Here is a 23,837-nt window from a genome sequence, read left to right on the forward strand (position 1 = left end):
CCCTCTACAAGCTTCGGACATTTACAACTGCGAAGTCGAAAGTGTGTATCCTGTTGCACAGTGGCTGGTCAATCTTGTTCGGACATGCATCGGAGGTAGGCGGAATCAAGTAAGTTTCACTAATTGGTACGATACCACGCTTCTGAATTAGTTTTACATCTTTACATGCGAAGGTGGCTTCTTTTGTGTCATAAAACGAATTTCTCTTGCTACTAAGATCACGCCATCTTTTCTCTAGAGACACGCATAATACTCACACAGGACTTTTCACTAAAGATCAGGAAAATACTCTTTGGCAGCTTGATGGTGGTTTAGGCGCTGCAAGAACTACTTTTGTGTCAAGATACAGCGATCGAGAGGAAAAGGTTAATGAGGTGCTATAATGGTTGGAGATAATTAATTTGGATTCATGCAAGCGAATTTACACTTATTTAGGAGTACTTTCTGCGAAAGGCAGAAGCTCTTTTCTCTGTTTCCTGTGGTAGTTAGATCCATCTGGTGGTAACTTTAGTTTTCTTCTTCTCCTGGCCAGAACCCGACGAGAATGCATATTTTAGAAGAGATGCAACTCTTACATGAGAAAATCAGGGCAGCAAAGGTCGATTCTGTGGTTCACAGATTAATGTTGCTCATGGAGTCACTGAAGGTTGATATTCTCCCTCTACAATGTAGACATGTTTCTACACCATTTTTTTTTAACGCTAATACATTTGTTCCTGGACCAACTGTTAGTTTAGTCTCAAATCAGTGTCAATTTTCTACACCATTTTTTTTAATGTTGATACATTTGTTCCTGGACCAACTGTTAATTTAGTCTCAAATCAATGCCAATTTTCATATTCCGTTGTTTGGCCAGCATGTGGATTTCCTACCATATTCTCTCATCATCTAACATGTGTAGATCCTCATTTTTTCCATTTTTTGTCCCAATAACTTTGAGCTTTTTGCTCCTATTTTTACATTACTTAATGGGAATGGCTACAGGTATTGGAAAAGAAAGATGTGGATCTCCAATCTGATTACACTGCAAAGAAATCAGATTTGGACGCCAAGATTATTTACTTGGAGGAGAAAATATCCAACGGCTATGATAGCAAGAGTCTCCATGATGATCTAGATCATTGTATTAGCATGTCATTGGAAAAGTTGCACCTTGCGAAGAAGGTATTGGGTCTTGTTACTATCCTTGAGGAGTGATATTGTTTGTTTGCATATATTGGTCCACTGCCAGAATATCACCAATCCATAATTTCTTGCATATATGTGATCAATACTTTTGAGTCATGGTGGTTTGTCAGTGATAGAGCACCGTAGAGGCTACTCAATAATAATCCATCCAAATTACGTAAATTCTTCAATATATCTGATCCACACTTTAATAATAGCGGGCCATGTATGAATTGAAATGTATTGCATGGTCCAAATCACTAATGATCAGAATATAATGATAGTGTTGATAACTGGTCGTTTTTACTGGGATTCTGATGTCCTTTTATTTTTTTTTATCTCTCAGCTGAAGAGCTACTGTGTGTTCATGTTCATTTTATCTGCATAAGAGTTTTAGCTGATGCTTTCTTCTGCCATCCCTTTGTAACTTGTATGAATTATAATGAGCAGAAACATAATGGAAGTTCTCTTCTCTTAGGGGCTGTTTCATGAGTTCAATGGATGAGACTAATTGTGTTTGAGATGGTTGCTAATTAGCTAGTGCAATTTGCTGCTTATCCTCTCTGCTTGTTGTGAACTTAATTTGGTCTATCATTGAAATTTGACATTGAATGGCTCTAATCAAATCTCATCTTGTCATAAGAATTTGGTCGAGATTTCTTCTCTGATTTTTAGGTCATGTCGTTATAGAAGTGCATGCAAATTTTCTTACAAGATCGTAATCATTCTGGTAAAAGAAACCCATGGTGTATCAACTGCATAAAATTCTTTTGGGATTTCAAACCTGTCATGTTTTGATTCTGGTGTTTATCTGGTAAATTACTGCCTTTGATTAAGGTGTAGCAGCTCCTTCTCTGTGTAGTAAAGCAATCCAATATCCTTTGGCCTTGGGCCCAATTTTGGCAGGCAACCTTTGAGTGCTGGATATCTTCAAGTGGATATTATCTTTGTTTTGATTTCTTTGGCAGAACGCGGTAGCAATTGACTTGCTATTGCATGTCTGATTTTATTTTGGTCAAGTGATATAGCTTAGCTTTTGTAACAGTTGAGCTTCTTTTGCACATTAAAGTTGGAGGTCCTGCAATTCTTATTTATGGTGCATGATGTATTCCTGATGGTAGGAACTAGCGGCTAGACTGAGGATGGTATTGTCTGTAAAGCGGCAACTTGAAGATGTGCCTTCCCAATCGGAACTCATTCAGTATGTTCTCTCTCTCTCTCTCTCCCTTGCCTTTCTTTTGTCCTTGTGATTTCTCTAGAATCAATGATAAGCTGGTCTCTTTTATCACCCATTTTTCAAATGGCTTCTGATTTCATTATTTTCATTCCATAGACTAGTTTTATCATTTCCTAGTCCTTACTCTGGTGCAACAGGTACTTCCTTTATTTAGCATTTGGAGTCTGTGTCAAAATCACAACATAGGTTATAAATCTATACAATGTGTGCTGGTGCTTTAGCACATCTAGCCTTTCCTCCGTAGTTGTTCTTTTCCTGTCTAAGTGAAGATCCAAACTCTAGTTTTATTCTCGTTCTTCTCCTTCTTGGGTGCAGTTAGTAATGCTCTGCCATGAAAATATGAATCAAGCTATGGGATCCTGAATTGATGAGATATGTAGATCTAACTACTCGCAGGGGTGAGATGAAATACTTAAAATGATCCCTCGATAGGCATGCATTCGATTACTGGCTCTTTTGAGAAAACGTTCCCAACAAGTTAACTGATCCTGCCAGTAAGGAACTTAAAATTGATATAGACAAAATCTAGGGATGAAACTATAGGAGTGATGTGGGTTAGAGGAAGGACTTCATATATACTCGTTTAAAGGATTCTGAAATTTTTATTGACAAACAGGCTCTCTTTATATCCAATTATTGTCAAGCTAATTACTATTTTTGCTGGCAAAGTAGAAAATGTGAGAGATTTTGCGAAGAGGTTGCTCAATTTTTGAAACTCTGTGAGATCACTGTCAACTATTTCAAAAACTTAAGCTTATCAGATGAAAATGTGATTGGTTTGTTATCTCTTAACGATTACCACTTTTTCGTACTCTCCATATTTACCATTTTTCATGTCTACGTCTACATTATGGATGCTGGATACTTGGCAATTATACCTCTCTTTTCCTCTTCTATACTCTGCATTACTCTTTTCAAATGACCAAATTCCAAAAAAATTCAGGTACTTGTATCAGGGGACAAAAATGGCCCCACTTTTTAAAAGTTAAAAAAAAAAAAAAATTTCATGTGCTCTTACTCAAGGGTATAAAAAGGCCACTGTTGTATTTACAGTTCAAGTGATCATTCATGGCAGTTGATGTGGCACTTTTTTTTATTTAAATAATTAAAAAATTAAAATTAAAGTGTTTTTTAAGCTAAAAATAATTTTCACTTAACATAAAAGGAAAAAAAAAACAGTGAACGCAGAAGAGGATAGGGAAAGGGGGGGTGGCTGTTGGCAAACGCCGCCCTCAAGGTCGGCATTTGGCCGCAACGACGTCTCTTGTTGACATTAATGGTCGACACCCTTGTCATTTGGCTGTAGGACAGAGTAGTCAAAGGCGACTGCGGAGAGAAGTGCCATTGGTTCTTGGGATCGGGCGTAGATGGAGGCTGAATAATTGATAGTTCTGCTTGATAAATTTTACAAGCAAATCTTGACTGTTTGTTAATGGAACACTTGGATCATCGAGCTGAGACCACTCTTAACGGAACACACCTGCACTCTGACAGTCAGCTCTTTGCTTCGTCTTGCCTGTGTACCAATGGCAACCATTTGGCTCCCTTAACGGCTGCTCTTGTGACCTTTTTGACTCATCTAGAGCCATTTTGAACCCCCGGGTTTGTTTATTTAGTATATAACTAAGCAAAGCCATTTTTACATGACATGTAGCGGTTGACACTAGCCTCAAAGGTAGTGTCGGCCACGCTGGCGGCCCACTGCCTTCCCCACTCTCTCATTCTATATCCGCTTGCCTTTTTTTTTGGCCTTAAATAAATAATATCAATTTAGTTTAGAAATCTTTAATCTTAATACTTAATTTTTGATAATAAAAAATTCCACGTCAGCATGTTATGTAAATGGTGTCTCAACCGCGTCATAGGATCGCTTGAGCTGAAAATACATCGGTGGCCATTTTTGTTCCTCAAGTAAGAGTATGTGATTTACTTTTTGAACATAAACAAGTGGGGCCATTTGTGTCCCCCTAGGTATAAGTATGTGATTTTTCAGAAATGCCAAACATCATAGGTCGTGAAAGATTTTGTCGAATCATCGCCAACCTGTTCTAAAGATTGAACTATTAGATGAAGGCGTTATGTTAATATTTAAATACTTCTAATGGAATAATTAAATATTATACCACGCATTCATCTAATAGCTTAAGCTTTTAGAATAGTTGGTGGTGGTCCCACAAAATCTTACATGGTGTCATAGCAATAGAATATTTAAATATTAAATCACTCCTTCATTTAACAACTTAAGCCTTTAAAATAGTTGGCAATGGTTCCACAAAATCTTACTTTTACACTACTATTCACGTGTAAGCTGGAATTTGACATAACAATAAAGCATGAAATTATATGATAGAGGAGGCAAATAAGGCCTAGAAAGATTTGAATTTATGACCTGTTCCACTACCATAAAAGATTTTATGGAACTATCACTAATTGTTCTAAAAGTTTAAGCTGTGATGGTGTGGTTTTAATGTTTAAATACTTAACAAGAGAATTTCAGGCCTTCTCCTCCTTTTAAGAATTGCTACTACTTTTTAAGCTTTAGATAGTCGATCCTATTCACATCATGATTTGCTTCCTAATTGACTCTTAAAACAAACTTGCTGTGCTGGCCATTGTTAACGCTGTTTCAGTTTTGAACTAAATCAGAGTGGATTGATCTTGATCAGGTTTAAGGGAATATTTATTCCCCTTAAACGGGAGTAGGTTTTTCCGGGATTTGTAACCAAAGTGCTTTTTGCAGGTATGAACGACGCTTTTGCGAGTTGAATATGAATATTGAGGTAAGGAGTTCAGTTTTTTAAGCTTTGCTTCTATGTATCTTGTACAATGTTTTTGTGTAACTATCCTTAGTGCTGACACTGCAATTACAATTGTTTTCATTTGTTAATTTACAGGAAATTCATAGACAAACACGTAAATATTACGCAACATATAACGCACTTTTGGAGATTAAAGAGCTAATGCTGAAGGAAACATCGTTATTGAGTTCGCTAGATTCCCAGGTATAACCTCATAGATCGAAGATCTTGAGTAGCGTCTGTCTGTTGCCCCTCCTCTTCTGAAGTGCTCCCCACGTCCTCTCCTATAATCGTTCTTTTTACCAGATACCTTTTCTTCTTTCTTCAGTCTCATGAACGTTGCCTCTAACGAGAGGTATCTAGCTGCAGTGAAATTAATGTTAAAGGGCTCATGGAGCGCCCACAAATTTCTCTTTTAGCGAAGCACTTGGTTAGGTTTAGCCAAAATAATAGCATGTTGTGCCTTAAAAGTAGTGCTTTTCACAACAGTGATAAACTCCTATTGAAGGAGTTACTATTTGCTGCATTGTTGTTCACATTTGGCATTGCAGATTTAGTTAGATAGAAGCCAACATGTTAAGTCGAGTTGTATTTATTTATTTTTTTGGTGGGTAAATGCAACTTTTAGTATGTTTTCTACAATAAGGCTTATATAGGAAATTTTCCATTTTGCTGTTTCACTACTAGAATTATTTCAAAGGAAGATATGACTGCATTTACTGTGTTGGAAACTTCCAGTGAAGTTCCTCTTAAACATGTTTTTACACAGTTGGTCATCAATTTTTTCACAGTTTTACCTTCCTTGAAACTATTTTTTTTTGCAATTCCATTCAGTTTCAAGATGCTATAAGTGATACTGCTGGTCGCCTGAAACTTATTGATTCCATGGAAGGAATTTTGAAGGGCATAAAACAGGTAAAATAATAAACAAACTTTGTGCCGCCTTCTCCTCTGGCTTGGGTTAGAGCTAATTTCACTGCATGAAGCTGTAACACGAATCATATGGTCCTATGTGCAATTTTTATGGACAATCCTGAACATCAATGTCTACTTCTCTGTTTCCTGTATAGGGTTGGATGCCTTAATTTTTGAAATAACATATTTGGGGATGTCAAACTTGCATAAATAGATGGTTTCTTGGTAGAACTTTTTCCATCTAATCTTTACTGGGAGAAAGACTACTGGTGCTAATGTGTTTCTTTTTAGTCTTGGTACTCTGTTGATCAATTGATCGTTTTTCTTATGTTCGGTCTTTGGGTGTCTTAGAGCACCTGGCTAATTGCAATAGTTCGTCAATTGACTTATACATCCACCAATACCACATTCTCCAGTTACTACTTTTACATATTTTCTGATGCCCATTGGGAGAGAGCTCTACTGGCATGATGAAAATTTTGAGAAAATGCTTGATATCTCGGGTGTCCGAAGACTTTCGGGTTGGCTGAGCATAAGATATGTTAGTCTTAGATCCTCAAACTATGCGTGGTAAAACTGAGGCCTGGGACAAACTTTCTCGAAAGCATGGAGAAGCTATACATCACTTTTCGTCTCTTTCTTCTTTTAGCAGTAATTTTTTGTATTAGTCGGCCCAGACGGACTCTGTTGTTATGCAGAAGCTAGAGAAAGTGCAGGATGGGATCCAGGCAGATCAGAGAGTCTGTAATACACTCAGGGAGAAGTATGCGGCAGCAGCAAGTAGTCAGAGACGCGGTTCTAGTCTGTTGAAAGCTCTTCAGGTAACCATTAGCAGCAGAACAGTAACTAACTAAAGTTCACTGTTCTTCCTCATTTACGTGCCTTTGCTGAAATGTGTTCTTTGACTTCACATGTTATATATAAAGAAGCCAGATCTGTTCTGTTTCCATATGTATAGAGTTAGATCCCATAGTCGGGGTTCTTGTGACGGGAAAGGTTATTGTTGAGAGACAAAAAAAACTGAACAGAATGCTTGGTTAGGTCGACGTGATCCCAAACTATCTATTTATAATGAAGCAAAGAGGTCAAAATTACATTATCACCTATATTGCTGCCATACCTAAAGTAATAAAGGAAATAGACAAATATGCCCCTATAGGTTAAACACTCTCTACACTGCCTCTCAAGTTGGAGCAAGATATAACACATGCCCAACTTGACTAACACATGATGAAATGATTTACCCCTTAATTCTTTAGCGACCACATCAGCAAGTTGATCATCAAGCTGAATAAAAGGCATACAATTAAACAACTCTCCAACTTCTCCTTGATAAAGTGCCTTTCAATCTCCAATGTTTCATACAATCATGTTGTACAAGATTGTAAGTAATGCTAGTGGCGGCATTATTATCACAGTACAACATTATACGAGCATGAATAGGTACACCAAGATTTTCAAGTGTTCTTTTAAGCCATAACAGCTCACGTACTCCATGTGCCATCTCAAGAAACTCTGCTTCAGTACTAGATCAAGCAACCACATTCTGCTTTTTGCTGCGGTAAGTCACAAGATTCCCTCCTAAGAAAGTGCAATACCTAGAAATAGATTTTCGGTCAGGAGATCCAGCCCAATCAACATTTATATAGGCTTCAACTTTGAAACCATCATGAGGAGACAAAAGAATCCATTTCTCGAGAGTAGACTTCAAGTACCGAAAGACATCCATATGAGTAGAGTACGGATTATGCATAAATTGACTCACCGAGCTCACAACAAAAGCAATATCAGGTCGGATGTGGGATAAATAAATCAACTTGCCCATTAATCGCTGATAACATCCCTTATCCACTATATCACCATCCTTTTCTCGAAGACGGGTATTGGCCTCAATAGATGTATCGGAGGGATGACATACTAATAACCCAACTTTTGTCAAAAGATTAAGGACATACTTCCCTTGGGATGGAAATATACCTTTTGAATATCCGGCAACTTCAATCCTAAGAAAATACTAGAGATTTCCAAGATCCTAAATCTCGAACTCTTGCCAAGAAACTTCTTCAACCAGCTAATCTCATCACTATCATTCTCTATGACAACAATGTCATCTACATAGACAATAAGAACGACGACTTTATCACATGATCTCTTCACAAGCAAAGTATGATTAGCATTGCTCTGTTTATTCTTAACGGAGACCATTGCTCTCTAAAACTTACTGAGCCAGGCTTGAGATGACTGATTTAAACCATATAGTGCACTTTTTAGCATGCACACTTTACCTCGAGTTTTGTCACAAGAAAAACTCGAGGAATCTCCATATATACATCCTATTCTAACTCTCCATGAAGAAAGGCATTCTTCATAGCTAACTGCTGAAGATCTCATCCCTAGTTAATCGCACACGAAAGGAGCACTCGAATAATATTCAACTTGGCAACAAAAACAAAGGTTTCTTGATAGTCAATCCCATAAGTTTGCGTGAATCCCTTTGCCACTAGCCGTGCTTTATATCTGTTGATAGTATCATCCATCTTCTGTTTGATTACAAAAACCCACTTATATCCTACTAGTTGTTTCCTAGTAGGAAGAACAAGAAGATCTCACGTGTCATTTTTCTTTAAAGAATACATTTTGTTTTACAATTGCTGCCTTCCGCTTCTCATTTGCAAAAGCTTCACGCCAATTTTGTGGAATAGAGATGGAAAAGAGAGGATCCAAAAATATGATAGAACTAGACAAAGAGTCATATGAAACAGCAAGGATATAGAGTGTTGCGTACAGGTTCTATTACCCTTTCGAAGTGCAATGGGAAGTGTTTCTGGTTAAAGAAAGAATTATTATTGATGCAAAAAGAAGTATTTATAGGCTTAGGGTTAAGCTTGCAATCACATAAATAACCCCGACTTGCTAACACAATAGAATAATAAGCAATAAACCCAACACTCTCGCTCAAGTTGGAGTATACATATAAAAAAGGCATAACTTTTGACAAATGTATGAAACTCGTCCATGTCAAAGAAGTTTTTTGAAAATGTTTGCTAGCTGCTCCTCGGAACATGTGTGCACTAATTGGATCTCACCACAATTCATCTCTTGCCCAACGAAATGACAATCCACCTCTATATGCTTGGTTCACTTATGAAACATTGGATTGCTAGCAATGTGGATAGCGGATTGAATATCACAATGGATAGTAGATGATTTGGTCTTAGGTAGTTCAATCTCAGCCAACAGCGTATGCACACATTGAAGTTCACCCGAAACATTAGCCATAGCATGATACTCGGCCTTTGCACTAGATCGAGAAACAACAAACTGTTTCTTACTTTTCCATGACAGAAAATTACCACCAAGGAAAACACTATGTTGAAGTTGACCGGTGTGGCACGGGATAACCTACCCAATCTGCATTAGAATATCATGTCAACTCTAGAGACTCGGGGTCTAAATAGCCAGCTATATGAAGATGACCCCGATTATAGAACACAAGCCCTTGACCCGGAACCTTAAAATATCTAACAATTTATAAGACGGTTTGCCAGTGAGTAGTATGGGGAGGGCTCATGAATTGACTCAGTACACTAACAACAAACGAAATATCCGAATGAGTAATACTAAGATAATTTAACTTGCCTACTAATCGGAGACACTTCTCTAGATCATGAAGATCCTCTCTATGTTCATTATCAACCCTTACCATAGGGTCCATATGTGTGTCACAAGACCTAGCATCATACAAACTCACCTCCTTAAGAATGTTAAGAGTACACTTTCTCCGAGAGAGAGCGATGCTGCCATAAGCATAAGTCACTTCAATGCCAAGAAGATATCGAAGAAGACTCAAGACTTTTGTGTTAAACTCCTTTTATAGAAACTTTTTGAGCCTTTGTATACTTTCAACTTCACTTTCAGTAACAATAATATTATTTACATAAACAACAAATAACACACCCCTTCGAAGAGGACATACTACACAAGGAGTGATTCTTCGACCACAATTAAAAAATAAAAATAAAACATGGAGTGATTCACATTGCACCGATGCATGCCAAACTAGAACCGATAGGTAATAGATTATTAGGGAAGCGTGAAATATGATAAACATAAGGTAAGGGCAAGGAGGAACTCAATGATACACATGTACTGGTCACTTTGGACTAAGAACCATATGCTATGATGATCGAAGTGGATGAAACAGATGAGGTGGAGGTTAGAAGATGCGGATCGCCGGTCATATGATGAGTGGCACTTGAATCAATAACCCAAGGATGATGAGTAGCTGTGGTGGACAAGAGACATTTAGAATCATTGTGTTGTGCCAAAGTAGCAACATGACCAAAAGGAACACCAAGATGTCATGCTCTAATCATCTCATTATATTCTGCACGAGTCAAATTCACCATACTTTGTCCTAGAAGAGGTCTAGTTAAAGGAGATCAAGGTTTGATAGCATTAGAAGTATGAAAACACCGTAGTTCGGGATGGAGGTCATAGTAATAATTAACAGTATGTCCAGGACCCCGGCAATGAGTACAAAAGCGGTTCCCATGATCTCCTCTAGAACCACTATTACCACCATCATGAAGGGTACCTCGGCCCCGAACACCACAACCACGACTACGGTTGAAACTATCAAAGTTCTAATTTCCATGACCATTACCATTACCACGACCACGAGCTCCTTGAGCACCACAAGCCACCATAGGACTATTGTATGTTATAGATGAAGTTTTGGCACTAGGAGTGTGACAAGCAGTCCAGAGAATACACTTCTTCTATGGAAGGTAGAGAGCTAGCAGATGTAATTTATTGCCGAAGAGCACCGCCATCCGGATTAAGACATCAGAGGAAGAGGACTACCACCATGTCTGCTTCTTGTTGCTGCATCCGAGTAACCGTGGTAACCAGTGGGAAATAAGATTTGAAACGCTGATACAAGGACGAAAAATGAGCATAATACTTTGCCAACCCAGCATCATCAATTTTAGCTTAACATAAAGCTTCCCACATATTGCAAACTCGAATCATATTATTATGTCTGGAATAGGGTAAAGCATATTTTGTCCACACCTCACGGGCTGTCGCACAATCCATGATAAGATGGCGGATAGATTCAGTCATATTTCCCCATAAAAGTGTACGCAACGCAACATTAGTGACATTCCATTCTAGATTAGTTGGATCTATAGGTGGTTCTTCTTCAAGCCATCTAGACTGACGATTAGCATAAATAAAAGTAGAAAGAGCCATTAACCTAGTAGGATAATAAGTACCATCCAACTTGGTCAAAGTAGTCTGCCATACCACCATGATAGGTACTAAAAGATCCTGAATTAGGAGTAGCATTAGGGGGAATCACCCCCGAAACAACAGAAGAAGAGCTTGTCGGATTAGTAGACATATCCACAAAAAGAGAAAAAAACATCACAAGCTACCACAATATCATTGAGAGCACTGTAGGGCAAGATTTAAGATTCAAAGAAACTTTTGCTTTGCAAACTTACTGTTAATATACTATAAGTGTCTAGTCGACAACGTGGAATATAGTTGACTAATCGGGAACCACAAGACCAAAAACACCACGAACATAAACGAATGTCATCCAAACCACCACAACTTTGTGATTCAATTATCGCATCACTGCATACAACTCAACACCAATTAAGACACACCTTGAAGAAACAAACTCAAGGGAACGGTGACCGAGGCTAGATAAATCGCTTGGAGGTTGTGGACGCGATTGCAAGAGTAATAGCTATGGGAGACAGCACGGTTCGAGACGTGAGATAAAATCATGATCGAGCCAAAATACTCTCTTCTTACTTGCCGGCGATTGCAACAAGGGAAGGAACCCTAGTGGCGATGATGTGGTCATACGTCTTCTCTCACATAGCAATGTTGTGTTGGTAAAAGAGAATTATTACTATTGAGATCAAAAGAAGTATTTATAGGATTAAGGTTAAGCCTTTTACAATTACATAAATAACCCCAACTTTCTAACACTATAGAGTAATAAGCTTAAACCCAACGGGAAGATTAGAAGCAACCTCACCTAGAACGGTAGAATCGGGATTCGGAGTTGATGACCGAATAAGCAATATGAGTGGTCCTAACGTGCATGTTGGTAGTGGGATCCCTACACGATTTGTTTTCGATGTCTTACTACTATCAATAGTTTGCGTAATAGGTGTGGGAGTGGTCTCCCCTTGAGGTGGTTGCTTTGTTATCTTCCCTATAATGTGCTATCTTCGTGTTGCATTTTTCTCCTCTTGGGAAGGAGGAGAACCATTAGAGACTATCGGTGAGTAATATCATCAAGAACATCTAGAATGGGCAACACTTCTACACTAGGACACTCCTCCCGAGAGGTGGAGCATAATAATAGGAATTAGACTCCTGAAAAACCACATTCATAGATACGGTGCGCCTAGGAGAATGATAACACTTACAACATTTTTGAGCAACCGAACATCCAAGAAAAATGCAGCATATATCACAAGGTTCTAACTTACTCTTAGAAATGATGTTATGAACATAACAAACACAACAAAAATTTTTTGGAGGAAGAGTAAAAGTCAATCCCTCTAAAACATCAATAGATGTGCAAAAATCAAGAATTCTAGTTAGCATCCGATTGATTAAATAGGTAGTGGTTAAGATAGCATCACTCCAATGCTGAAATGGGACATGACGGGCAAACATAAGAGACCTAGTGACCTCTAACTAATATCAGTTTTTTGTTTTGGCAACACCCTTTTGTCTTGAGTATCAACACAACCGGTCCGATGAATAATGCCATGATGAGAGAGATCTTGTTGAAACTAATCATTGCTCGGTGCCATTATCATTACGAAGAATTTTCACGTTGGTGTTGAATCGAGTCCGAACCATTTTGTGAAAGATTAGCAAATGGTGAAAAACGTCACTTTTATGTATAAAACCAAGTTGTACAAAAATGACAATTGATAAAAGTGGCAAACCTTCGATCAGTGAAATAGAAGTATGTTGAGAGGGACCCTACACATCGGTATGAATCACGGGAAAATGGAAACGACTTTTGTTATTTGAAGATGGATATGTTGAACGAGTTTGTGTCGCCAAAGCACAGGCATCACAAAAAAAAAAAAAAAAAAAATTCATCTTCATTACAAGTTGAAACGAGATTAGGAAAAACTTTTTTTAAAGTTTCTAAAGGGGATGACCTAATCTGTGCCATTGATGGAGATCCGTAAATGTCGAATTAACTTGATGAGGTGTAGAAGACAAAATAGAAGTAGAAACCCCACTACTCTCACATAGATAAATACCACCATTTAATTTGCCACATCCAATCTCCTCTGTTACCGGATCTTGGATAAGGCTTATGTTATAGAGTATATACCTTCTATCATAGGGATCAATCTCTGGTCGCATAACTTCATAATAATTACGTAAAGCTGCCGCATAATTTTCTTCGAATTGAGGTGACATCCATTATGGTATAGTTTAAGTCTCAAGTCGGACTACTGATAGAAAGGAGATTGGTAGACTGTAAAAAAGAAGACAAGGGAAGAGTGGAGGAACAATTGATAGATGCTTTTTCAGTAATGGAACAAAGGGTTCAATCGGCTACATGAATTTTGTCTCTGCCGAAAGTAGGGGTATATTGATGAAAGAGACTAGAAGAACCTGTCTTGTGATTAGTAGCCCCTATATCAATGATCCAAGGGCTAGAAACAACAAGTGTTCAAACACCCTAAACTACCCGAAGTGGCTAGGTTTGAAGCAAAATAGAAGACGAATTGGCAACCGTGGAGGAGACAATATCAGTAGAAGCTTTGAATAACCGTTGAAATGCCTGAAGTTCTTCCTGGGATAAACCCATATCGGTAGTGGGTGTAGCGAGAACAGTTTTAATAAGGTTTGCCTTGTTTTTTTTTCCCTTTCTTTGTCCCTTTTTCCCGCAAAATTTGTTGATTTTCTATGTAATTTCTAGCAGGTAGATTTAGTATGGTACTCAATGTTCGCACTTCACAACCTCCTTAGAGGTATCATCGGATCAAAAGGACAAATCAGATTTGGCAACAATGCCAGCATGGGTTTGTAGAGGAGATCAATCAATAGTAGAGGGATGAAGCATTGTTGTCCTATGTCTTTCTTCAGAGTGAACTAGGGCATAGGCTGTTCCAGAGTAGGGAATGAAGATTGGCTAAGGATTTGAACACATATTTGATCATATTCAACGTTTAATCCTATTAAGAAATCATTAACACCGATCTTGTCCACATGCCTCTTGTAGACAGCAGTATCTGCATCATTGGTTGAGTGATAAGGCATAATGATCTAGCTCTTGCCACAAACTTCGAAGCTTGGCATAGTAGTGAGATATTGTCATCTCCTTTTGAGTGATGTCAATGACCTTTTTTCGAAGTTCATTCACTTGTGCATCATTCCTGAGTTGATCGTAAGTATATCTTGTAGCTGACCAAATCTATGACGCAGTATCAAGAAGAAGAGATCCTTTTGAAATATGTGGCTGCATTGAGTAAAGCAAAAAAGACATTATCAAAGTCATTCTAGATTAATTTGTCTTGAGTAGTACTTGATGTAATCGGCGTCGGAGAAGTGCCGTTGCTATGTCCTATAAGCCCATGGCCTACAATGGTCAATAATGCATATCGAGACCATATCAAATAATTTGTGCTGTCAAGCATCACAAGAATCATAGCAAAAGGAACATAATCTTTACGACCATCTCTTTCGGGTGTACGGTTCACGGATGAAACCTATACATTGTGTGTTAGAAATCGGCTCAAAAGTGTGAAAGTAGCGATCGAACCACCCAAACTTGCCGGAAAAGGCCAAAAATTGGCTGTAAGTCCTTTGGTAGTAGGCTGAAGTTGTCCTCCAAAAAATTAGCCAATTCAGATCAAGAGAAGGCAAAAATCGTTTTTTTGTCGGGTTTTGAAAACCTAAGTATCGGGTAATTCTGTTTTTTCCCAAAGAATCTGAAAGAAAAATATAGTGGTCCATGAACTGCAGTACTTTGGTCTTCACACATGAGAGAATTGTAGGTTAGCGGTAAGACGGAAACAATCTCAAACAAGAAGATCCAAACAATCGCAGAAGAGGTCGAACCACCTATCATAGACTGCAAAGAAGCTTTAATTTATCTCATACATGTGAGGTTTAGGGTAGGCGATGGATTCAAAGAATCATCTCATTAGTGCTGCTCTACACTATGAAAGAGAGCAAAGAAAAAGGTGAGACACACTGTGGTGGGGGGGAGAGGGGGGGATGATTTGGCAAAGAAGAGACTGCGATTAGGGTTATGATTTCAGTTCAATCCTTGCTCTAATACCATATTGACAGACAAACAAAATAAATTGAATGCTTGGTTAGGTCAATGTCATCCCAAGCTATCTATTTATATGAAGTCAAGATGCCAAAATTACAATATCATTTTTGTTGCTGCCAACGTAAAATAATAAAGGAATTTGGTCAAATACTCTCAACATTTATCATTGCCTTTTAGTTTTTATGAGGTCTTTGTCTATGGTGGCAGAAATTATAAATGAACCCTCTTTCTACGGATGGACCCTTTTATACCATGGTTTTGCCCTATCTTGGGACCTCTTTGTGAAATTGACATCATAAAATCACTTAGTCCTTCCTTGTAGTTAACAATAAAATAAGAAAAGGGTCTTGGCCTAGTGGCGGTTGAGGATAATTTGATTTGTATATAGGAAAGAGCTTTTCATTTGAAAAGAGGGATGCAGATCCTCCGTTTTCTAGGGAGTGTTAGTTGAGGAACGAATGTTCAGGGCGCAATTAAGTTATGTATTAACACTTGTTTGGTAATCCTCTAGCAATCAGGTAATTTTTGGCATTGACTAATTTAAGTAAGGGCCAAAGCCACCAGAAATCTCAAACTATGCTCACTGTCACACATTTATCATTCGTTAAGTTTCTGTCATAAGCAAATGGTATTGACATGGCACCCATGTGGCATAAATAATATAAAAATGACGTTTTGGTTGAAAATCATCCGGCGAAGCCTACATGTGGGGTAAATGTGTCACATAGGCACAAGTTTGGGGTTTTTTATGTTACAAGAAAAATTTAGGATAAATGTGTCACAATAGATATAGTTTGGGATTTTTGGTGGCTTCTTCCCTTTAAATAGCAATCTGATCTCTTACTTCTTATTGCTGTTTTAGAGAAACCATAGAAGAAATGGCATATGTTAGAAAAAATAGTAGTATCTTTCTGCAGGGAGCAATGACAAGCAACCTAACGGCTATGAGGAAATTTCATATCTTGTATGAGTGTTACTATTTAAAGTATTATAGCCAATCAATGACAATCCATTGTGCATGTCTTGTTTATGTTAGTTATGTTCCATTCTAGTTCCTTAATCCTTAGCTATACATTAGCTTAGTTTATTACATTCCTTCAAGATCTTGCGATGGTTGGTTCACTTGAAGCTTAAATTAAGACATCCAATTTCCAGGAGGAAATCACGAGAAACCAGAGACTTAAAAGTGAACTTATGTCCAGAACTGCTGCTCCACTATATGAAGCTGAGGCGATAGGAAGTTTGTGAAGTTGTGGAACTATGAGGGTGCATCTTTGGTAAAGATGATTCACATAACCCATGTACCACATGCCTGTGTACAAAACTTGTCTATATGCAGTGCGGGATCGAGGCTACATGAATTTGGTCATCCTGATAATCCTGAATGTAGGGGCATCGTGGAACGAGTTTCCTAGTTAGAATATTCAGGTAAACGATTGCAGATTATATGGAGTGACATATCCTTTAGTTACTTTTGATGTTTCCTGATGGTCTTGAATTGTTTTTTTTATGATTTTCAGAGCCAATACAAATGTCAATTATCTGAGTCTGATTGTCTTGAATTGTTTTTTTTTAATGATTTTCAGAGCCAATACAAATGTCAATTATTTGAGTCTGATTGATGTAAAATCATCTTGATACAACCTTTCTTACCTTCGATAATAATAATATGATTATTTTAAGACATTTTTATTTTCTTTTCCTAATTTTTATGTTATAATTCGTCGAAGATGATAAGCTATGGGTCATCATTTTCCCAGTCATCCCTTCAACCATTGGTCAACATGAATCTTTCGGGTCTTTCCAATAGTCATATCTTAAATTCCAAACTGAACTAGAAGATAAGAATATCTTTACTTGTGACCTCTTTTATGAATCTTCCAGGTCTTTCCATTTGTCAGTTTATGCATGACCCAAGAGAATCACACTTAAACCGTCAATCGAGTGCTGCATTACTTAAAAGGAAGTCCCAGAAAAAGGAGTTTTATTCAGAAGAAATAAAACATTAGTGCTACAAGCTTATACCGATTCTGACTATGTAGGATCCACGGTGGACAGAAGGTCATTATTTGGTTATTGCACATTTCTTGGTGGACATTTAGTGACTTGGAGGAGTGGACACAGAATGTAGTTGCAAGATCAAGTGCTGAATCAGAATTTCGAGCAATGGCCTAAGGAATATGCGAGCTATTATAGCTCAAAATCTTCCAAGAAGATTTGAAAATTGAGTGGAGGGTCCTATGAAGCTATATTGTGATAATAAATCAGCAATTAACATTGCTCATAACCCTGTGCAGAATGATAGGATGAAGCATATTGAAATTGACAGATACTTCATCAAAGAAAAGCTAGAAGAGGGGTTGATCTGCATGTCCTACATACTTTCTGGAAATCAACTCGAGGATGTGTTGATCAAATGACTTAATGGTAGGATTTTTCATCAAATAATTTCCAAGCTGGGGAATAGATGAGGGGGAGTGTTGAATTATCCTGATTTTAGGTTCTGATTATTAAGAAAATAGCTGTAAATAATTAGTTAGGAAATGATTTTTTAGTATCCATTAATTTTTGGGATTGGGCCCTTAATTTGTGGGCTTATAGCTGTATTTTTAAGATCTTTTTTTCTTAGTTTGTACTTAAAATAATCCTTTAAATAGCTTTGTAATTGTGTTACATGATAAAATGAGAATTATCACATTTCTTTTCTTTAAATTCCTCATTCCTCATTACATGCCTACACTGAAATGTGTTCGTAGAGAAACCACTTCACATCTTATATGTAAAGAAGCCAAATCTGTTCTGTTTTCATATGTATAGAGTCAGATCCCGCCCTCGGTGGTTCTTGTGATGATGCTGTGAAAGGTTATCACTGCCTTTTAGTCTTCATGGTCATGGTCTACAGTGGCAGAAACTAACCATCTTTCTGCGTACGGATGCTTTTATACCATGGTTTAGCCCTATATTGGGACCTCTTGGTGAAGTTGACATCATAAAATCACTTAGTTCCTTCCTCGTGGTTAATTCACCTGTTTTTAGTGAGACTAAGTAACATTGTAGCCCCAAATAAACTAGGAATCTAGTGGCGGTCGAGGATAATTTGATTTGTATATAGGAAAGAACTTTAATGTATAGAAAGAGGGATGTAGATCCTCCGTTTTGAGAGACTAATGTTCAAGGCACAATCAAGTTATATTACCATTTGTTTAATAATCCTCTATCGATTGGGTAAATTGGCATTGACTAATTTATATAACGGCAAAAGCAATCAAAATTCCTAAATTATAGCCACCGTGACACATTTATCTTCCGTCAATGCGCATCGTTAAAAGTCTGCCTATATGGACGCCATAAAACAAATGGTATTGACATGGCGCTCGGTGATGTAAGTGAAATAAAAACGACGTTTTGGCTGAAAAATGATATGAAGAAACCTTGATGGGAGTAAATGTGTCACATAGGTAGAAGTTTGGGGTTCTTTTTATCACAAGAAAAAGTTTAAGGCAAATATTTCACAATAGGCATAATTTGGGATTTTTCATATCACAAAAAGAAGTTTAGGGCAAAATATTACAATAGGCATAGTTTGAGATTTTGATGTCACAAAAAGAAGTCGAGGGTTAAATGTCACAGTGGGCATAGTTTGGGATTTTTGATGCCACAAAAAGAAGTTAAGGGCAAAATAGCATAGTGAGCATAATTTGAAATTTTGATGGCTTTTTCCCTTTGAATAGCAATCTGATCTGTTATTTCTTACTGCTTACTCAGAGAAACCATAGAAGAAATGGCAAATGTTGGAAAAAATAGTAATATCTTTATGGAGGGAGCAATGACAAACAACCCAATGGCCACGAGGAAATTTCATTTCTCGTACGAGTTTACTATTTAAACTACTACAATCAATCAATACCAATCCATTGTATCTTGTCTATATTTGTTTTGTTCCGTTCTGGTTTCCTAGTCCTTAGCTATACATTAGCTTAGTTTATTACATTGCTTCATCTTGCGATGGTTCTTTCACTTGAAACCTAAATTATGACATCCAATTTTCAGGAGGAAATCACGAGAAACCGGAGACTTAAAAGTGAACTCCGGTCCGAAAATGCTGCTACACCACGTGAAGTTGAGGTGATAGGAGGTTTGTGAAGTTGTGGAACTGATACGAGGGTGCAACTTTGGTAAACATGATTCACGTAACCTATTATGTACCACATGCCTGCGTACAAAATTAGTCTCTATGCAGTGCGGGACATGCTTGCATTCAAAACTAGTCTCTATGCGGTGCGGGATCGAGGTTACATGAAGATGATTCACATAACTTGTGTACCACATGCCTGCATACAAAACTAGTCTCTATGCAATGCAGGATCAAGGCTACATGAATCTAGTTATCCTGAGAATCCTGAATATTCAGGTAAATGAATGCAGATGGTATGGAGTGACATAGCCTTTAGTTACTCTTGATGTTCCCTGAAGGTCTTAAATTGTTTTTTTATGGTTTTGAGAGCCAAAAATTATCTGGATACAACATTTCTTACCTTAGATTACAATAATATGATTATTTTAGGATTTTTTTTTTCGCTTCTTGTAATCTTTATGTTACAATTCGTCCAAGATGATTAGCTTTGGATCATCATTTTCCTAGTGACCCCTTCAATCATTGGTCAACATGAATATTCGGACTCTTTCCAATACTCATATCTTAAATTCCAAATAGAGCTAGATGATAAGAATATCTTTACTTGTGACCTCCTCTTTTAGTTTATGGGTTTTCAATCTTCGTGGATAAGCATTAATCTGACATTATATGATTGAATTTCTCATGTCAAGATGGGGTGATTTGTCCTATTCTGAAAAGAAAAATACCTAACTGCAAAAGGGTTAAAGAGGTTGTCGTTCACTTGTCTTTGTACTAGAATATTTTAAGCCTGTTACATCTGTCACCTTTTGGCATCAGGACAAAAGGGGCAACACTAACGACACTTAGCCTGACATCCCATCATACACCTGTGTTTTCTTCTGTGGACACACTTGCGACTTGTGTGAGGGGACTTGCAAGTGCCATGTTGTACACCCAGCAAGACAAATGGAAAGAGAGCTTTCCTTTGCATTGTTAATTTACTTCTTTTGGCTGCATGTTATTTACTTAATTCCGCTCAGAAGAACCGCAATCCCTGTCGAGATTGGTTCTTTTATTTGCACATCGTCCTTTGCAATGGTCCTTGATTGAAGGAGCAAAGTGTTTTGTCCATCATGTACCAATCAAGACATTAAGACATTAGAATCCACCGTGCTCAACACTAATGGAGGTGGTATTAGGGACAATGAAATCATCCATATCTGAGCATGCCAATCATGGGTGAAAGGATTGCACCTTCTGTAGATGCTGCCTTTTGATGCTCTTGGAACTCTTTTTACAAAGGACAAAATTTTGGTGGGCCACAGAATTAGGCGAAAAGAAATATTTATGGCATTTTCCCCTGTCTTAGGGCGGACACATGGCCAACTGGAGTCCTTTTCTTAATGACATGGCCTTTTTTAAGGTCTCCTTAGTTGTCAGAAGTTAAAACTTTGGAAATCCCCAGAAGAGGACAAAATACTATCACCTCTCATTCCCACATTAAAATAAATGACATGTAGAAGGGGGCACAGAGTCACTGTCCCTTCCAAACTCCCCAGGAAGGACAAGAAAGAGGAAAGTACAAAGAAGAGCAAACCTCTCAGGTCTTGGAAGGGGGGCTAGTAAACAAGAACAGTGCTAAGACAAAAGAATGAGGAGTTAGTCGTCTTTACCTGACAATAGTTTATTACATCACTTAGTATATCGATTCACGAATCTGTGCTGATATGCTTGGGTGTTATTCTTGTCCTAATGGTTTTTCTGATCAAGAAAGAGTGATGTTGTGGTTTCACAGGATAGTCTCAATTTCGGTATTACTTGATTAAAGGATATCTTTGAATTTACTCGCTTGAGATGGAGCAAAAGGCACGGTTGAGGAATAAACACACGCAATCATAGAATGAAGAGAAAAGAGTCATGATTTTGAATCTCATTTCATTTCTTATTCCACTCAATAGGAGTGCTTAGTCCATCTCCTAAAGATTAGATTAAGGCAATGATATTGTTAATTAATTTTCTCTGTCATACTTCATTAAAAACACAGTTTCAGAGTTTTGGCCCAAGTTCCAAACTCTTCCATGGTGCAAATGGTCCGGTCATCAAACACAACATTAAGATACCAATCATTCTATTCACACAATACACATGCTTCTCTTTTCATTCAGCGTACCAAAAACTTGTCACTTTAATTCTTGAACTTGCACGAAATTCAGCCAAGAGATAAGCTTGCCATAGCATGGAATTCCATATAAAGTGAGAAACTCCATTTTTTTGAATATTCGTTTGGACTGATGCTAAAGTTGGTCTATTTTGGATGTATTCTACTTTCTGATTCAAGCCTTCGGGGTGTTCATGGAGCCCTGAACCCAATTATTAGTGTTTAGCTATCAAAGACATGTCAAGAAAAATAAGATAAGGTCATAAAAACTACTACTATCTTCATCATTACTTCCCAAAGAAGATTGGACTGCCTTACTGTTCAATGAACTTCACGCAAACCCTTGTACATTAGATATATAGTAAGACTCACTTTGATCCGCTAATACGATCATTAGAAGAGAGCTTTTGGTATGAAATTTAATCGAATTATTTTGATTTATTTGTCATAATCTTTTGCCTCTGGAAATTGAATCAAACATCGACTAGAGACTTATCTTTCTCATTAGCTTTTTACATTATTAACTATTATAACCATCGAATGCTAATCATATACATTAAGTTGAAGTGCATATTTAATCTTTGTATGATTATCTAAGTAAATACTTGTTAGAAAGTTAGGTAGATTTCACGTTGAAATTTTGGTTGTTTCACCATACATAATTCATTTAACCAAACAAAAGAAGAATTATACCTTGCGTAAGTTGACCCATGATCGCTACAAAGTCGTATGAAAGGACTTGTAGCCAGAGGACGGTGAAGACAAGTTTGACTCTGCACTCTTGTCTGGTTTCAAATTTAATGATTTTGACTTGTTCGTGACAACTTATTCTCCTCCTTTCTATGCCCCTCGTATGTTATCCTCTCTCTTTTCTTTTTCAGAATAAAAAGGTACTTTGGCCGCTAAATTTGAAGGTTAATAAATAATTTACTATAACAAATAGAAGTCTTGAACCTTAATTAACCTCGACTAATTCTAATAAAATATAGCACACCATAGCGTCATGCACCATTGACTAAGGTTAGTTCATAGAAATGCTGGGACAGACCCAAAATTCCTCTGGTTGAGGATAAACCGATTTGAATATATGTCATTCTTGATTTTAGTTAATCTTGTTGTTTTTTTTTTTTTTTTGGTAAGGAGTTAATCTTGTTGTTTGTCTTTCATAAGATCAAGAAAAAGATGTGTGTGATATGGGTGAGCGCCGGATCCAATTCAACCGGACTAACCAGATCGAACCGACATGGAACCACCTGTTCAAGGCCTAATCTAGGGCGAACCGGTTCCATTCCACTCCGTGAACCTAGAACCAACCTAGGACAGGTTTGGTTTTCGGTCCCAAGGAGGGAATTATCGGTTCTACAGGAAACCAGTTCAACCAGTCGGGTTTCTGGGTTGAACCAATTCTAAACCAATTTTAAAGTTTCTTCTAGAAAAAAGAAAGTACACGAAACCCATCTCGAATTGAGTCATGGTTTTTAACATGAACAAACAAGATAACCACTTCGACCAATGCATGCTTTGTAATAAAATGGTACAACTTGTATATTTATCATACGAATTTTCTTTTTTACGTTAAATGGGTCGGTTCCCAGATAGGAACTGGGAATCGGACCGGGAACCAGACCTTAAAGGGCGGTTCAATCTGATTGGAACAAACACACGTTTGTCTGAAAATATCTAAGGTGTGGCAATCGCATTCTGTCATCATAAGCTTGTGCTCGAGAACACAAAAATGTGCTGGTAACAGTGACGTTGGAGAAATTCCTATCGGTGAACAAGAGGCTCTTTTTGTCCCATCTTCACATGGGTAAGGAAAGATCCAAGCCCCAGCATTTTATCAAAACGTGTCTAACTGTTTCTTCTTTGTCCTGACCTTTCCCCTTTCATTTGTAAATGCTGGGCGGACATAGTTGACAAAAGAGTTTTTCTATCGGATCGTTTAGATAATCATAATTCCAACAAGCAGTCTCAGGACAAGAATTCACACCTTAATTGCTTCATTTAGGTTACGGCAACTTTGATCTCCACCTGTTGAAGCTTTGCAAATTAACTTTGATATATACGCAATCATTAGTTTTAATTTCGGACCTTCTTAAATG

At 37.6% G+C, this 23,837-nt stretch overlaps 1 protein-coding gene across 1 annotated transcript; it reads left to right on the top strand.

Moving 5' to 3' along the window:
• Window positions 1–241: 241 nt before the first annotated feature.
• LOC115750045 (coiled-coil domain-containing protein 93) lies at window positions 242–17,007 on the top strand. Its single transcript, XM_048277905.1, has 9 exons — window positions 242–365; window positions 533–646; window positions 985–1,164; window positions 2,289–2,368; window positions 5,145–5,184; window positions 5,299–5,406; window positions 6,037–6,117; window positions 6,816–6,938; window positions 16,590–17,007. Exons 2-9 carry the CDS (start codon window positions 545–547, stop codon window positions 16,695–16,697), a joined length of 822 nt encoding a protein of 273 aa, XP_048133862.1. The 5' UTR covers window positions 242–365; window positions 533–544; the 3' UTR covers window positions 16,698–17,007.
• The last annotated feature ends 6,830 nt before the right edge of the window (window positions 17,008–23,837 follow it).

This window comes from Rhodamnia argentea, chromosome 4 (assembly GCF_020921035.1).
Source record: "Rhodamnia argentea isolate NSW1041297 chromosome 4, ASM2092103v1, whole genome shotgun sequence".
Lineage (NCBI taxonomy): Eukaryota > Viridiplantae > Streptophyta > Magnoliopsida > Myrtales > Myrtaceae > Rhodamnia > Rhodamnia argentea.